This window comes from Carlito syrichta, unplaced genomic scaffold, assembly GCF_000164805.1.
Source record: "Carlito syrichta isolate Samal-C Ts95f unplaced genomic scaffold, Tarsius_syrichta-2.0.1 Scaffold306974, whole genome shotgun sequence".
In the NCBI taxonomy this organism is placed as follows: Eukaryota; Metazoa; Chordata; class Mammalia; order Primates; family Tarsiidae; genus Carlito; species Carlito syrichta.
In genome coordinates, this window is record NW_007251070.1 from 40,975 (window position 1) to 56,503 (window position 15,529).

General features: G+C 41.4%; 1 protein-coding gene across 1 annotated transcript in view; it reads right to left on the reverse strand.

Moving 5' to 3' along the window:
* LOC103265991 (beta-taxilin-like) overlaps nucleotides 1-15,529 on the reverse strand; it is a 21,240-nt gene that overhangs the window by 2,623 nt on the left and 3,088 nt on the right. Inside the window, exons 3-5 of the mRNA XM_008063632.1 lie at nucleotides 14,013-14,132; nucleotides 10,321-10,395; nucleotides 1,945-2,037 (exon numbers count right to left, since the gene is read on the reverse strand). Coding sequence (XP_008061823.1) covers nucleotides 1,945-2,037; nucleotides 10,321-10,395; nucleotides 14,013-14,132 — 288 coding nt within the window. The remainder of the gene's footprint in view (nucleotides 1-1,944; nucleotides 2,038-10,320; nucleotides 10,396-14,012; nucleotides 14,133-15,529) is intronic.

Consider the following 15,529-nt stretch of genomic DNA (forward strand, 5'->3'; position numbering starts at 1 on the left):
AATAAATCAAAAAATTAGCCGGGTGTGGTAGTGTGCGCCTGTAGTTCCAGCTACTTGGAAGGCTGAGGCTGAAGGATCGCCAGAGTCCAGTAGGTTGAGGCTGTGGTGGCTGGGAGCATGTCACTGCCCTCTAGCCTGGGCAACAGAGTGAGACTCCAACTCAAAATAAATAAATAAATAAAATAAAATAAAATAAAATGTTGATAATATTTGGTCACATTTGAGAAGCCCCACAAAAGGAACTGTTTTCTGGTCTTTACATTTGTAGAGTGAGGTAGAGTTCACAAAATGTGATTACATGCCATCTTTATTTCATCCGTGAATGAGTCCTACTAGCAGGGTTCTATTTCACCCTCCATTTTATAAATTGGGAAACTGAGGTTCAGGTAGGTGGAATAATATTCAGATGAGTTGACAGAAGAATGAGACTGCAGTTGTTTTATTTCATGTAATGTAACGTGTGCAGAGTGTTTGCTGGTTGCCAGGCCTGGGGCTGGATGTGGAGATTAAGAAGTAAATAAAATATAGCCAAAAAACCTGAGAATATTCACATTCTTGGTTGTAGAATCTTCTGTCTGCTTATATGAAGCAGAGAATATGGCATATATTCAGGTGAGGTTTTCCTGGATGAGTTGTAGCTGGGCATTCGCTGCTTGGTGCCAACTGCTCACGGAGGCCAGAGGCTGGGTCCAGATCATTAGCCCCTGGCTCTATAGAGAAGCTAGGACTTCTATTTTAATCATACATTAATCAAGTTAGTAGTTTATGAACTTTTAAAGGTCATGAGCCCTGTCAAAAATTTGATGAAATCTTTAGAACCACACTTGAGAAAAATGCAAATATGCACATGAAAGTTTTTTTGTTTTTGTTTTTTCTAATTTCCAGAGAATTTTCAGGCCAGCTACCAAAGTCCATAAGTGAACTCCAGATTAAGAATCCTGTTTAATATTTATTCCAATCTAAAAATGATACAATTTTGAAATTTTTTTCTATTCTATTCTAATCATAAAACTCTAAAATTTCAAAAAGAAATTTTTTTAATAGAAAGATCCATTCTGGAGTAATAGAACTGTAACTTTTAACAAGTGTTGACCTTTTTAAGTTTGCTCACTTAATTGTGAAATTTATCATATTATTTTATAAAAATATATTTTAAAGGATGCTTTCTACACTTAAAAATGGTTAATGCCAATGCCTGTCCAGAACCAGTTCTGATGCTGATTTTGTATTGGGAATGCACTGACGTGAACAAGATTTAAACATTACATTCAATTGTCAAATTAGCACTTTATATTTGAAAAAAGACTCATAAAAAGTTTAAATTTTTAAAAAACTACATTAATTTATTTGAACTCCACAATCTTGTGGGGTAGATAGGGGAAGTAATATCTCCATAGACAAGAAAAATTAAATTCAGGGAAGTTAAGTGAATTTTGCAACACTGCTTGATGAGTAAGAACACACCAGAATCTGAATTCAAGCTTCCAACTTCTCATTCAGGGCTCTGTCAATTATATCATATTATATATCTTCCCTTCTATGAAGGATCATATGATATTTCCTGTTCTAACATTCTATTTTGCATATTTGTATAAAAGTTTTTTTAATCTTTAGAAGATTATTTTTTAACTTTACTATATCTGCCATAATGTGTAATTGGTATCTCTTGTCTTTTTTTTTAAGCTATCCATGAAGTAGAAAAAGAACCATTCTTCCTCAGAGTAGAAATGTATCCTCGCATTTTGAACTCTTGCTAAGATTTATTCACCAGATGCTTATCAATAAAAAATACAGCCCAAACCTCACTCCTACATAAAATAACATTTTATTCCTTCATAAAATGTGCCGAAATATCTTATTTAGCAAGAGAAATAGAAAACCAAAGGAGAACTGCCTGTCAAAATAGAAAATGTCAATATTTCGTGGAGGATCAGCAATACTTACTTTATCCATTTCCTGTTTGAAAGCGGCAAACACCTCATTGCTTTTTGTGAGTGTGCTCTGGAACTCTTCAAACCTTCCTGAGTAGAGAGTAAGCTGTAAACAGGGGAAAGAGGTCTATTTTAGGGCTGCATTCAGAATGCTTCCAGAACAAAAAAAATAAGTAAAAACATGACATTGTTCATTATTTGAGAAGAAAAAATGACAAAGAAATTCTCAATGCAGTGTTAGTAATATGCTCAGTGATTTTATTTACTATAAGACCAGTCTAGGTCAGTGAGGATGACTAATGTGCTCCTTTTAAGAAGAATGAAAAAATAAGTCATCACCAGTTCATTGTATAATAACTTTTGCCAACAAACATTTATTGAGCACTGCGTGTATGCACAGACTGTATGCCCAAAAGTATTCAACATGTGGCTCTGGCTTTTTAGGGACCTGCACTTCTAGTGGGACAACAGTGTCAAGGACAACCTGACTACAGCGACTGCACAGTGCCAGGACAGTGAAGTACAGCGGGTGGTCAGAGAAGGTGAGCATGTGAGCTTTGAACTTGGCTTTGAAGAAAGGGAGAAGGTAGACAAATGCAAAGAAGGGATAAAGGAAATGCAGACTGGTCATGGTCAAGGGCCACTGCCATGATGCTGGTTGTGCGCCATGCCAAGCAACTGCCGTTTCTGCTTGGGACATCAAGATTTTGTGTATTTATGAATATAGGATTCTAGCCAAGAGCAATTAAATGTCCCTTTCCACCAAGATCAGTTTATTACACCCACTTTCTCCAGATGGAAGTGATGAGTCTCGAGGAAGAGGTAACTTTTTCTAATCCGCAAGGAAGCATCGAATGTGTCAGTACTACTGAGTGTGTGGCTCACCAGAAGGAGGCTGAATCACAACGCTTGCACTGGGGGTGGAAATGAGGCATCACAGGGAAGGAAAGTGTGTGAATGAATACTTGATTGTTAGTAGCAGTAATCAGACAATAAAAGCTTGCTTTTGAAAATAATATTAGGAGAGCATGTTTTGAGTGAGTGGAGATTTAGTATGGATGGTTCAAGTCAGTAAGGCCTCCATTTTCAAATGAGTTTTTAATACTCTCGAGTGTCCAGAACAGTCCAAGCCCTCAAATGGACACAAAAATGTCTTTTGCGCGAAGAAGCAAGCCCGCAGCAGCCACAAACAAGAATGTATGGCTATGCTTAGGAGGCCAGAATGACTGGGTTATTAGCCGGAAGGTACCAGCTGACCCACTGGTGGTATCAGTGCAACTGTCTATTTCAAGTACAGAAGAACACCCTGACTGAAAGCCGACAGACAGTCTTGGCAGCAGGTGTGAAAGGGCGTGTTTTGAGTCAAGCAACCCCTAGAACCCTGAAAATCACTTATCTAGAATGGTTTATTCCCCAATAATTCAGAGCCGTAGATGTTTTACTACAGTAAACAACAATAACAAAACAACATAAATCCTTTCTGTAGAATATGGATTATCTAAAGAAAAGTTAAATGACAGCTGACCATCATTCTAAAATCACTGGTTAGCATGTATGTGACAGAACTGAAATTTGTTTATCATGATTCTTTGACATAAAGACTAAAGAAAGAAGAAAGGAGCACCAGGGATTTCATGACCAGGAAGGTGCCCTAGGGTTTTACACACACACACACACACACACACACACACACACACGGTGCATAAAACGTTTGCTCTTATTGTGTGCAATATACCCTGACATATTCTATTCAATTGTGTTTCCTTTTCCCCAAAGTACTGGCTGGGGTCCACTGAATTGACTTCAGGACTCACAAACAGGTCAAGCCTCTTAGTTTGAAGCATGCTACCCCAGGGTAAGCTCTTGTGAGATTGGCTTCCTGTTCTGCACATTATCCACTGACCTAGGGTGGGATCAACTACCCCCAGCAGATCCCGGTCACCTACAGCAAAATCTGTTCATTTGTATTCTTGGCCAAGCTCTTCCTGTTAAGTTTTTTTTCTTACTTCCTCCCCATTCTTTTTCCAACTTATCAGTAATTCCAGCAGGGTTACTTGGGGGCATCACATTATGGTCTCTTGAGCTGGCATTCCCAAGCTCTCTTGCAGCCCTGTAGTTGCAGGCTGAAGACAGGCAGGGGCAGGAGTGAGCACATGTGTGGTCCCTTCTACAGATGTAACTTCGCTGGAATCAGCAGGAATAATCACACCCAGGACTTTAGCTTCAGTATTAGCTTACAGGCATTAAAGCGTTCTGGTTAGATTGTCTTCACTTAGCTGTGGTCATATTTACTTTTCCATGTGTACTGTCATATCTCAAAGACTTTAAGAAAAAAAAGTAAAATGTTCTTTTTGATGCAGCAGTTGGGCACATTTTATTTTTCTTTCTCGTGTTTTCTTGTTACTGGCTTGTGGTATGGAGAAGACAGACACACTCAGAGTGCCAAGAAGCAGTGTCTTGATTTGTCACCAACTCTTCTGTTTTTTGTTTTATTTTGTTTTTAATTGGAATCTCCCTCCATCGCCCAGGCTGGAGTGCAGTGGCACGCTCACAGTCACCCAGCGTGGACCTGCTGGGCTCTGCAATCCTTCTGCCTCAGCCTTCCAAGTAGCCTGAACTACAGGCGTGTGCTACCACACCCCGCTAATTTTTGATTTTTTGTAGAGACTAGGTCTCGCCAGGTTGCCCCGGCTGGGCTGGTCTCGAACCCGCAGGCTCAGGCAATCCATTCACCTCAGCCTCCCAAAGTGCTGGGTTTACAGACTGAGCCACAGAGTCTGGCCTTGTGTTTTTTTTTTAGTGACTGTTTGTTTGGTTTTTTTTTTTTCCTTCAACTTTTCTTTTTTTTTTTTTTTTTTTTTGAGTTGGAGTCTCACTCTGTCGCCCAGACTGGAGTGCAGTGGCCGCTCCCGGTCACCGCAGCCTCGACCTGCTGGGCTCTGGCGATCCTTCCACCTCAGCCTTCCAAGTAGCCGGAATTACAGGCATGCGCTACCACGCCCAGCTGATTTTTTTATTTATTGTAGAGATGAGGTCTCGCTGCCCAGGCGGGTCTCGAACCTGCGGGCTCAGGCAATCCACTCACCTCAGCCTCCCAAAGGCGCGGGATTACAGGCTGAGCCACCGAGCCTGGCTTCCTTCAACTTTTCAAAGGCATATTAATTGTGGTAAGATACACATAACATTAAACTTGCCACCCTGTTTTTTTGTTTTTTAGTTTTTTTTTTATAAAGATGGGGTCTCCCTCTGTTGCCCCGGCTAGTCTTCAACTACTGGCCTCAAGCAATCCTCCCACCTCGGCCTCCCAAAGTGCTGGGATTATAGGCATGAGCCACTGCACCCAGCCCTATTCTAAGTGTGTTCTCATTGTGGTGTAACCAAGCTCCAGAACTTTTTCATCTTGCAAAAAAGAAGCTTTATACACATTAAACAACCCCTCATTTCTGCTATCTAGTCACCAGTCTTTAATATTCTATTTTTCTTCCTGTTTTGACCTCTCTGTCAGGTGGCAAAATCTGTGTGGATTATACATTTCTCAGATAATGAACTCTAAACTGTAGCACTTTCTTCTAAGTAAACGTTTTTACTTCCTGTTTATGATGTTTGTTGGATAGGATTTTCACTCTGACGATTATACTGACATGATGCATATCTGGTGTGATACGTCATGTTCCCAGTCTCATACTGGAATTTCAGAGAAACATGGAAGAGACATCCAGAGGTCGTGCATAGTATTTCTCCTGCCAGAGGCAGAAGCAGAAACAAACTATCCTATGGTCAGAATAACAATAATCGCCTCATAGCTCACTCTTAAATGGGCTAATTGAAAAACATGTTATTTTAACTGAGCACCAAGTTTTAATTACAAGCATGTCTAGCGTCTAGGAAACAGAACTGTAATCAGGAATCGTCTTAGTAAACCTGTGAGATTGGGTTTGGGGACAAGTCCTATGACAGGAGTAGTTGCAGAGTGCTTTCCTCTTGTCCTGTATGGGTGTGCTGAGCACTTCAGATTTTAAAGACTATGATTACATGCTTTCAACAGTTTACTCACTGGTCTTTCCCCTTGGGTTGTATCTTGTGTCCAAGCAGTCAGATATTGCTGAATTTTTTTTTGACTTGGAGTCTCACTCTGTCGCCCAGACTGGAGTGCAGTGGCCGCTCCTGGCCACCGCAGCCTCAATCTGCTCGGCTCCGGCGGTCCTTCCACATCAGCCTTCCAAGGAGCTGGAACTACAGGCACGCGCTACCACGCCTGGCTAATTTTTTATTTGCTGTAGAGATGAGGTCTCACCAAGTTGCCCAGGCGGGTCTCCAACCCACGGTCTCAGGCAATCCACTCACCTCAGGCTCCCAAAGCGCGTGATTACAGGCTGAGCCACCGAGCCCGGCTTCTACAGCAACTACTGTCTTCATCCTTATTGATCCAATGAAGACTCTATTTGTAGTGACAATTGCATCCCATTGATCAACTCTGACACTTATTCTGTGGCCTCCGTCTGTATAATTGAAAGCCAGACATCTCTTCCCTAAGCAAGAAGCATGCCCCCAACTGGCAGGCAGTTGTCTTATGATGAAAAAGTGATTTCTGTCTGGGAAAACATCATCTGTCCTTAATATTTCTTTTGCTCAGATCTTGGAGATGTTGATAAAAGCTTTGACCTCCTGCCACCCCCACCTATTTTTTAAAAATGTATTATTATTATTCTTTGAGTTGGAGTCTCACTCTGTCACCATGACTGGAGTGCAATGGCATGATTATGACTCTTCACAGCCTCAACCTTCTGGGCTGTAGCAATTCTTCTGCCTCAGTCTCCCAAGTAGCTGGGATTTACAGGCAAGCATCACCACATCTGGCTAATTTTTTATTTTTGTAGAGATGAGATCTTATTATGTTGCCCAGGCTGATCTTGACCTCCTGGGCTCAAACAATCCTCCCCCCTCGGCCTCCCAAGATGCTGGGATTACAGGCATGAACCACAGCACCTAAAACTAAAGAAGTGTCTGGGTGCTATGCAACATAATCTGCTATAGAGTTTGTTTTCAAGATGTAAAAGTTTTAATAATACAATACAGATGCTTATGGAGGACGTGTTTAAACAATATTACACAGGGATTCAAGACCTCTATTTTCTTCTTGATGCTCAAGTAATTATTGCAGTCTTGAAAGTGCCTTGGAGATCAAAGAGAAAGGTAAAAGAGGGCCCTTGGGGCTGGTGCAGGCTTCCTGTTCTGTGGAAAACTGGCAGTGAGGAAGAAGGCGGGGTCCGCTGAGCTCCAGGCTATGCTTCTTCAGTCTGGAAGTTCTCTGTTTGTGAACTAGAGTTGATCAGGGTCTAGAGATAGTCTTTTCCAGAGGTTCTCCAACTTTTTTGCAACTAAAGACTCCCATTCAGCCAGGCTCGGTGACTCAGCCTGTAATCCCGCGCTTGGGAGGCCGAGGTGAGTGGATTGCCTGAGCCCGCGGGTTTGAGACCTGCCTGGGCAACTTGGCGAGATCTCATCTCTACAATAAATCAAAAAATTAGCCGAGCGTGGTAGTGCGTGCCTATAGTTCCAGCTACTTGGAAGGCCGAGGCAGAAGGATCACCGGAGCCCAGCAGGTCGAGGCTGCGGTGGCCGGGAGTGGCCACTGCACTACAGTCTGGGTGACGGAGTGAGAGTCCAACTCAAAAAAAGAAAAAACAAAAAAAGACTCCCTTTCTCTCATATTTCCTTATATAACAAGGGGAACTCCCCCCCAAAACTCAGGAATTATTAAAAATTATATATTTATTCTTACATGTTTAAAGTGTCACCTTCATTGTCCATTTGATGCAATACAACTATCAAGATGCTTTTTCCACTGCTCAAAACAGTTTTTGAACTCATCAATTTTGATGCTTTTGAGTGCTTCTGCTGTTTTTTGTTTCACCTCTTCCACATCAGCAAAACATTTTCCTTTGGGGAATTTTTTCACCCAGGGAAACAAACAAACAAAAAGTCACTCTGGATAAGACTGGGTGAATAGGGAGGGTGGGGCCATGCCATTTTTGGTTGAAAACTGCTGAACACTCAGCACGGTGTGGGCAGGTTGTTATGGAAATCACTCATCATGAAATGGGCAAATGCACTGAAAGAATCTCAAAAAAAATTCATTGAAGATGAATGCAGCCTTTCACCACAATGCTCGCTGGTACGCTGATGCCAGTGGGTTCCTAGAATGCTTACTTAACGGGGGAAGCCTGTACTACAAGGGGCCTGCCCTCCAAAAAATAATTCTGGCTTTTTTTTTGGGGGGGGTGTCCCCCTTGTAAATCCTTACCCATGAAATAGTACTAATACTAGCTCATGCACTAATTAGTACTTTGCACTTTTATTTACATCACTGTTATCACTAGGTTGTGTGTTTAGGTAAGCAGAAATTTCTCTCTCTTGTTATCTCTCCAACACCTAGGACCATGCCTAGCACTTAGTAGGTTAGATGCTCAATAAATATTGATGAATTAATTGTCTTATTACGGGCCAGGCACTGCACTAAGTGCTTTGAAAACAAACTGCATACATTACATATTTATTAACTCATTTTCTTTAAAAAAAGAAAACATATGAACAATTGCTGCCTACAGTTGCTGAGCAAGATTCAATATGTCAGAAACATCCACATTTTAGATAATAGCTGCTGTTTTGTGTGTGGTTGTTTTGGAAATACTGAAAAGTAATAGGCCTCTCGGGAGTTGGAGGGATCATCGATTCATTACAGCATCCTCATTTTGCAGACAAGGAAATTTAGGTTCAAAGGTGTTTCGGTGAGTTGCACGGAGTCACACGGGTTTTCCGCAGAAGGGCCAGGACTCTGTCCTGGACTCAGGGATGAAATGAGGAAATGTAGAGTATCTGGAGGGTGCTTTTTCAAGTTTGAAGGGGTATGGGTTAGAAATTGAATTGCCCCTTTTTATTTCACAGGTCATCAAAGGCCCAGATTCTGATGCCAGCTGAGTGAATTCTGTAGCCCAGAGTTTAACGTTATTAATTTACGTTTCTTAAGTTCGTTATCTTCATTGAACACAGAGAGGTAGAGGCTGCATGTAGCAGATGATGTGAAAAATGCACAGCTTCCAGTATTGTACGCTGTTCCCTCGAGGGGGTGTGTCGTGAATGAGGCAGAGACAGATTCAGAAGCCATGGCGGGATTCCTTAGGCTCCTACCTCACCTAGTTGTGAGGCCACACCTCCTTTCGCCCCGCCCCTCCAGGCTAGAGCGCAGCTGCCACGCCTCTCACACCTGGATGTGCCTGTTCCTCACCGTTTCAAGGATGATCTTAAGTTCGTAACTCTGGGCCCTGTGATGCTATTAGTATTCAGAAGTATGATGGTTCTAATCTCTGTGCAATTTGTATTTTAAAACTATCCTTATAATTACCAGAAAATAGATCGTACTGGGGGAAATAATTCATTGCTGCATTCTATCTACACATTGCAAAAGTACAAAGGCTAGATATGCGAATGTTCTCTGTGTTTTTGTCTATGCAATGGTATAATTTGTGCTTTTTAAATTTGCTTTCTTTTTCTTTTTAAACAATGAACATGTAATCAGCAGTCAGCACATAAGCATTTATAAATCTTAAATGAATGCTGCCCAACCTGGAAGGCTACTGATTTGCTCGCCTCCTATGAATTTTCTCTGTGTAATATTTTCCCAGGCAGCAGAGTTACAGTCCCCCTGTGGCTCGTGGCAGGATGGTTCTCCTGGGATCTACAGGGACCATGTGACAGGAGGGGCAGAGCCTTAAGGCAGGGGGACGATGGGTAGGTCTGGCAGCTGTGACATGAAGCTTTGAGTTTTGGGGGGTTTTTTAAAGCCTGAAATAGGAACTCCCGTAGTCCAACCAAAGCACAAAAATGGCAACACGGATGCCCAGTCAAAACGGTTCCAGACTTGCCCACCGCTTCTGTCCATTCAACACTGACAAGGCCAACCTCTGACAGCACAGAAACCTGGGTGCTGACTGTATTTCTCATTTTCTTTTTCTTATAAATCATACCAAAAAGTGAGAACATTTTAAGAATTGCTAGTCAGAGATGGTCATCTGAGCAGTGTACCTTACCTTAGCGGGGCAGTGGGAGAAGGGGGAGACGTAGGAAGAGATAGACGGAAACCTGGACACCAGCTGACTCTGACTGACTGTTAGTGCCATCATTTGCCTGTCAACAAACCTTTGACTGGATATTGTTGGCAAGAACATTTCTTTGTTGATACGATATTGCGATTTAATTTTTTCTTAAAAAGGATAAATGTGAAGTCGTTCTTGATTTCCAACTCCTGTGCCCAGTCCCCTGTCACATCTGCAGCTCGCCTTCTCCAGTAGGGAGAGCACACCCCATGCATTGGCCCCCATCCCTGCTTCACCTGAGCCTGCAGCACTGTCTCCTGTTCCTTCAGCACTTTGGCCTGGAGTTTCCATTCTGCCGCCTGGTTCAGCAACTATGAGAGGAGAGAATGTGTGAAAAGACTGTCAGATTGTCTTTTAGATTTCGAACTTGGCGGTAATTTGTGTATAAAACTTAATACCGTGCTGATTCATCCTTTTAAGTAAATTTTGGGAACTTTGTAAAGAATCTAAGAAAGCTAAGGAAACAATTGATCTAAAAAGATTCCCAATGAAAAAATAGTGGTTTTAATGAATGACAAAAAAGGAAAATAGTCTCCAAATCAAGCATGAATCACACAAAATCCAACTCCCCACCAAATTCTGGATCCATCTCTAGGGATCCTGACCAACCATCATTCAGCCTCTGCTTCAACATCTCTAGAACATTTCACCTGGGCGTGTTGTCAGCAACTGTTCCTTTGTAGGAAACCCAGTTATTCTCCTAGAGCCCTGTTCTCCCCCACTGCATACGTGATACAATAAGAAATGGTGTCTTTGCTTCTAACACACATCAGAGTCTCCTAGGGAACCTGTTAAAATGCAGATTTCTCTCAGAGAATATGGTTTAGGAAGTATAAGATGTGATTGGAATCTGTGTTCAGAGCAAACACCCAAGACAATTTGGATATCTGTAGTTTATGGCTTACATTTTGAGAAACACTGGGTTAGAAGTTTGACGAATTGTTCTAAATATTCTCCTCGGGGAACTGGGGGTGAAATTGAAAAGTCAATTTAGGCATAAAATGACACTCAGATTCAAAGCATGTCGTTCTAACTTAAGATGAATGTCCATTTACATATCGATTTTGATGTAGGTCTTTGTTTTGAATGTGGATCGTCTGGAGTTCACAGGTTTTTCTTGTTTTTATTTTTTTTAATTGCATTCATACTGTGCCATATAAAATTTCTAGGTTGTTGGGTTTGTGTGTGTGTGTGTGTCTGTGTGTGTGTGTGTGTGTAATAATAGTACTAGAACCTAAAAGTCCTTGTGAAGCAGCTTGACTGAGAATTCTCTAGAGTTTTCTACCTTTTGCCGTCTTTTATAGCTACTCATATCTGATTTGACAATAATTTTTTTTTGCCATTTTTTTACATCTAGTCATTCAAAGCATTAAGCATGATTTTCATGGAAATAATTCTTTTTCATACCTATATTTCTTCAGTTTACGTTGATTTGCATAATACAACAGCATACAAACCAGAAAGAAAAGGTTTGTACAAAGAACTGATTCTTGGTAAGCACCACCTTACTGAAGTGGGGCAAATATGTGCAGCCATTCTAGAAAGTGGTTTAGTAGACACGGGAGTCAGCATACTGTGAGCGTCTGTCAGCGTGTTTACAGAAAGGATGGTTCATCAGGCATCAGGCTGGTTAGTCAGTCTTGTGGTCATCAAATACTAAGACATTTATACTGTGTTTGAAGATAGGATGGTTTAAATTTTCTTCGTATTGTTCATCTTTAATGTAAAAACTGCCCATGGGTTCTATGTATTACTTATGTAAGCAGAGCCAAAATGAAAACAACCATAAAGTCATTATTTTTAAAAACTTGAAGGCATATTTTTCCTTAACCACATTTGTGTTTTTCCCGTGGCTCAACCTCTCCGTTTATACATTGGTTCATCTGTGCCTCCCAAGGTGCAACTGACTAGTCCTATGAGAGGGCAGGAGAAGCTGAGCATAGGAGCCCTACGGCGCCCTCTCTGGTCATCTGGGGGAAGTGGTGGCCTTGAGCATGACCCAGCCTCTTGTGAGTCAGCTGTGCAGCTCTACTGTGACTGGTGGTCCCTGACCCTGAGGGAGGCAGGTAGCTGTCTGTTCTATTTGGGTGGGCTTGACGTCTCACCACTTCCGAAAGGAAGTGCTCTAGCTGCAACCCAGGTAAGTAGCCAGCCTCAGAGAACTGAGGGGAACTACCTGTCTTTGGCTCAAATCTGCTGTTTTGCTAAACCAGGGAAGGAAAATTGTGCAGTGTGCTGGTTTCTTGCTAAGGCTGGGTCAGTGTCTCTCACAGGCATCTTTGCCCCGTTCTTTCTCTGTCATGTCTCATATCCCATAGCAAAGTACTGATATCCTCTGGGAAGCATATTTTACCTAAGAAGGTAATGACACCAACAGTGGAATTTCTATTTTCTTAGATTTTGAATAACAATTGAATTTTTTTTTCTTACTTTGAAAGCTAAGTTGTAGATGGATTTCATACATTGATCTTTTTCTTTAGAGAACATGGACTTCTGATGTGAAATTGTCCAATGTCCACCAGGGTATATTTTCCAAAATTTGTCTTTTTGTTGCCATGTTGGAAAACTAAAATTATTTTAAAATTACTGTTCTAACCAATTGAATTGATTCTGATCTGATTTTAAGTTTAATGAAAAGCTCGCGGTCAAGTGTTGAATAACTAATCCCTTGACTATGTCTTACATCTCTTTCTCTCCCCAGTAACAGGTACACACTTCAACTCATACCTCTGAAGCACACCTCTGAGTGTGATGCACTGTCACAGAGAGATGGGCTTTGGAAATAGATGCACATAGAATTGAAACACATCTTGCTCACTTAGCATGTGTGACCTTACACAAGTTGCATTTCTTATTTGAACCTCAATTCTTATATTTGTAGAATGGCCCTATAAACTTTGGGGGAGTTGCTTGGGGTTAATAAGATATCAGTGAACACCACTACGCAGTTTCTTCAACCCAAACTCAGGAGTCACCCTTGACTTACTCCTTCACTCACTGTCACCAGCTTTACGTCTGCAGCATGGCCTGCTGGTTTTGCCTTGAAGACAACTTTTTATCCATCTCTGTCTCGCTTCTCTGCTGCCACCTCCCTAATCCAAGCCATCACCATATCTCATCTGGATTGCTGTGGGTGGCCCCTGTCTTCTTGTCTCTCTGCAGTCCATTTCCTACCCATGAGCCAAATTAATCTTTTGCAGATGCAAAGCAGCTCATGTCACTTCCTTTGCTAAAACGTTCCCGTTATATTTAAAACAAATCCCAATAACTTCCTAATCTCTACAAAGCTATGCAATTTGGCCCCTGCTTGCCTCTCCAACTTCATTTTGAGCCTTTCCCCGTGCTCTTGCACTCCTGACCTCTTCCTGTCTCTGGAGCACGCCATGCTGGTTCCAGCATCGGGGCCTTTGTTGCCAGGGCAGACACTGCTGCTGGACACGCTGCTCCACTTGACAGCTTCTCATCAGGCAGGGCCTAGCTCATGCATCCTGTCCTCGGGGAGACCTTCCTAGTAACCTGGCCTAAAATATGTCCCCTCTTTTTGGCTGCTTCTCTGTTCCTCCTTATTTCCTAGAAGCACTTATTATGGCCTGAAATGACCTTTCCTTGCTGGTTTGCCCGTCTATTGCCTGTCTCTTCCCCATTAGACCCTAATCTCCACGGTGGGAGATGGTCCTTCTCTGTCTTGTTCACAGCTCTATCTCAGCGCCAGATATGGTGTTTGAAAAATATGTGTTGAATGGATGAATGACAATTTCATGTAAAAAGTAGTGCAGGTACAGCACCTCATACTGGGCTGGCTAATTTCTCCACGGAAGCTCTTCCTCCGTCAGTCTAGTGGTCTTTGACCATTATCAAAACAACTTTCTCAGAGAGTCTCTGTCACCGAACTAGACCAGACATGCACACAGACTAAAATGATAAGTACATATTCCTTTTCCCGCTTGTGTTGCTCCTCCGCTTCTTTCATCATTTCTTGTGCCTGCTCGAGCTTTGCATCCACCAGCTTCTGCTGCAGTTCTCTGTGCTTAAATATTTTGTCCAGATGCTAAGAAAAAAAATAATAATAATAAAGCATACATAGAAAGCTTGGCTTATTACTGGCACTTAAAGATGTGAAATTTTTAAAAATTCAAATGAACATACATTCTCCAGGTTTTAAGAATTTTTTAAAAAAAGAGGAATAAATGCGTTGACATCACATATGGCTTTCATAAGTTGGCAAAGGCTCACACGCTGCACGACACAACGGTAGCTGCAGAGGTAGAAGTGCCAGAGTTCAGCAGTGTTAATGCCGAAAGGTCCTAACATCCTTTTTCTGACTTTGGTAACTATTAGATATGATGCTATTTATTATGCCAGACAGCACAATGATATATACCACAAAAACTACTGTACTATCACTCGGCATTTTGGCCCTTTCTATGAATATCAAACCACTTTTAGTCATAACATGAGTACAATTTATCATGATGAATTCTCCACATTCTTGCCTCCAGGGTTGTGAGAAAGGCTTGGGGCACCAGCATGTGGTCTTGGTCTGGGAGTGAGGCCTGGAACCCCTGAAATCTACTCTGTTACTCTAGCAAGTATGACAAGGTCAAGGGTCCCATATGAATTGATATGCAAATGTGCATCGTTCTCCACATCTTTTGACTTCTAGACTTGCTTGATGGAAAGATGCTTCCAATTCTATCTCAGTGTGAAGGACTTCTTGGTCATTAAGAGGTTCGGTCAAAAAGGGGACGCGTGGAACTCCACCCTTAGGTTTTACCTAGAACCAGTTCCAGGCATATAGAACTAAGGCCATTCCTATCCGATCTCTCTCCAAAGAGTATGGACATTTTCTTTTCACTCCTTCTTTAATCTGAACCTCCATACTGGGGCGGGATAAAATGGTAGCATGGCATTTTGGCTTATTGTGAGGAGATTCTTCATTTATCTAACTACTGCAACTATATGCTATTGGCTCAGTTTTTTCTTAATAAAGTCTTAGCATATTGCCAACAGAGTCATTTTAACTATGTTCTGTTACATTTTAAGTAGAGATTTAAAATTTGGGTGGGATAAGGAAAGGAATGTGATGTATCAAAATCCTAAGGGGGGAATCTGGAATCTTAAAAACGTATTTAATATTAAATAAAACATACTTTGAGGATTACAAGAGACTCTTCTAGTCTCCCTAATATTGGCTTTTGTGACTATGGGTAAGTGATTTAATCTTGTAGTCTCTGCTTCCCACCTATATAATGTAAATAATATATAATAATATCTAGTGCATATGATGGGGACAATTAAATGACATGTATAAAGTACAGTATTTAACACATTGCCTAATACAAGGTAAGCACTGAATAAATGATATTATTATGATGATTATTACATTATTATTACTATTATTGGCTTTTTAGGGATGTAGAATAAAAAACTTACAAACCAATAAGA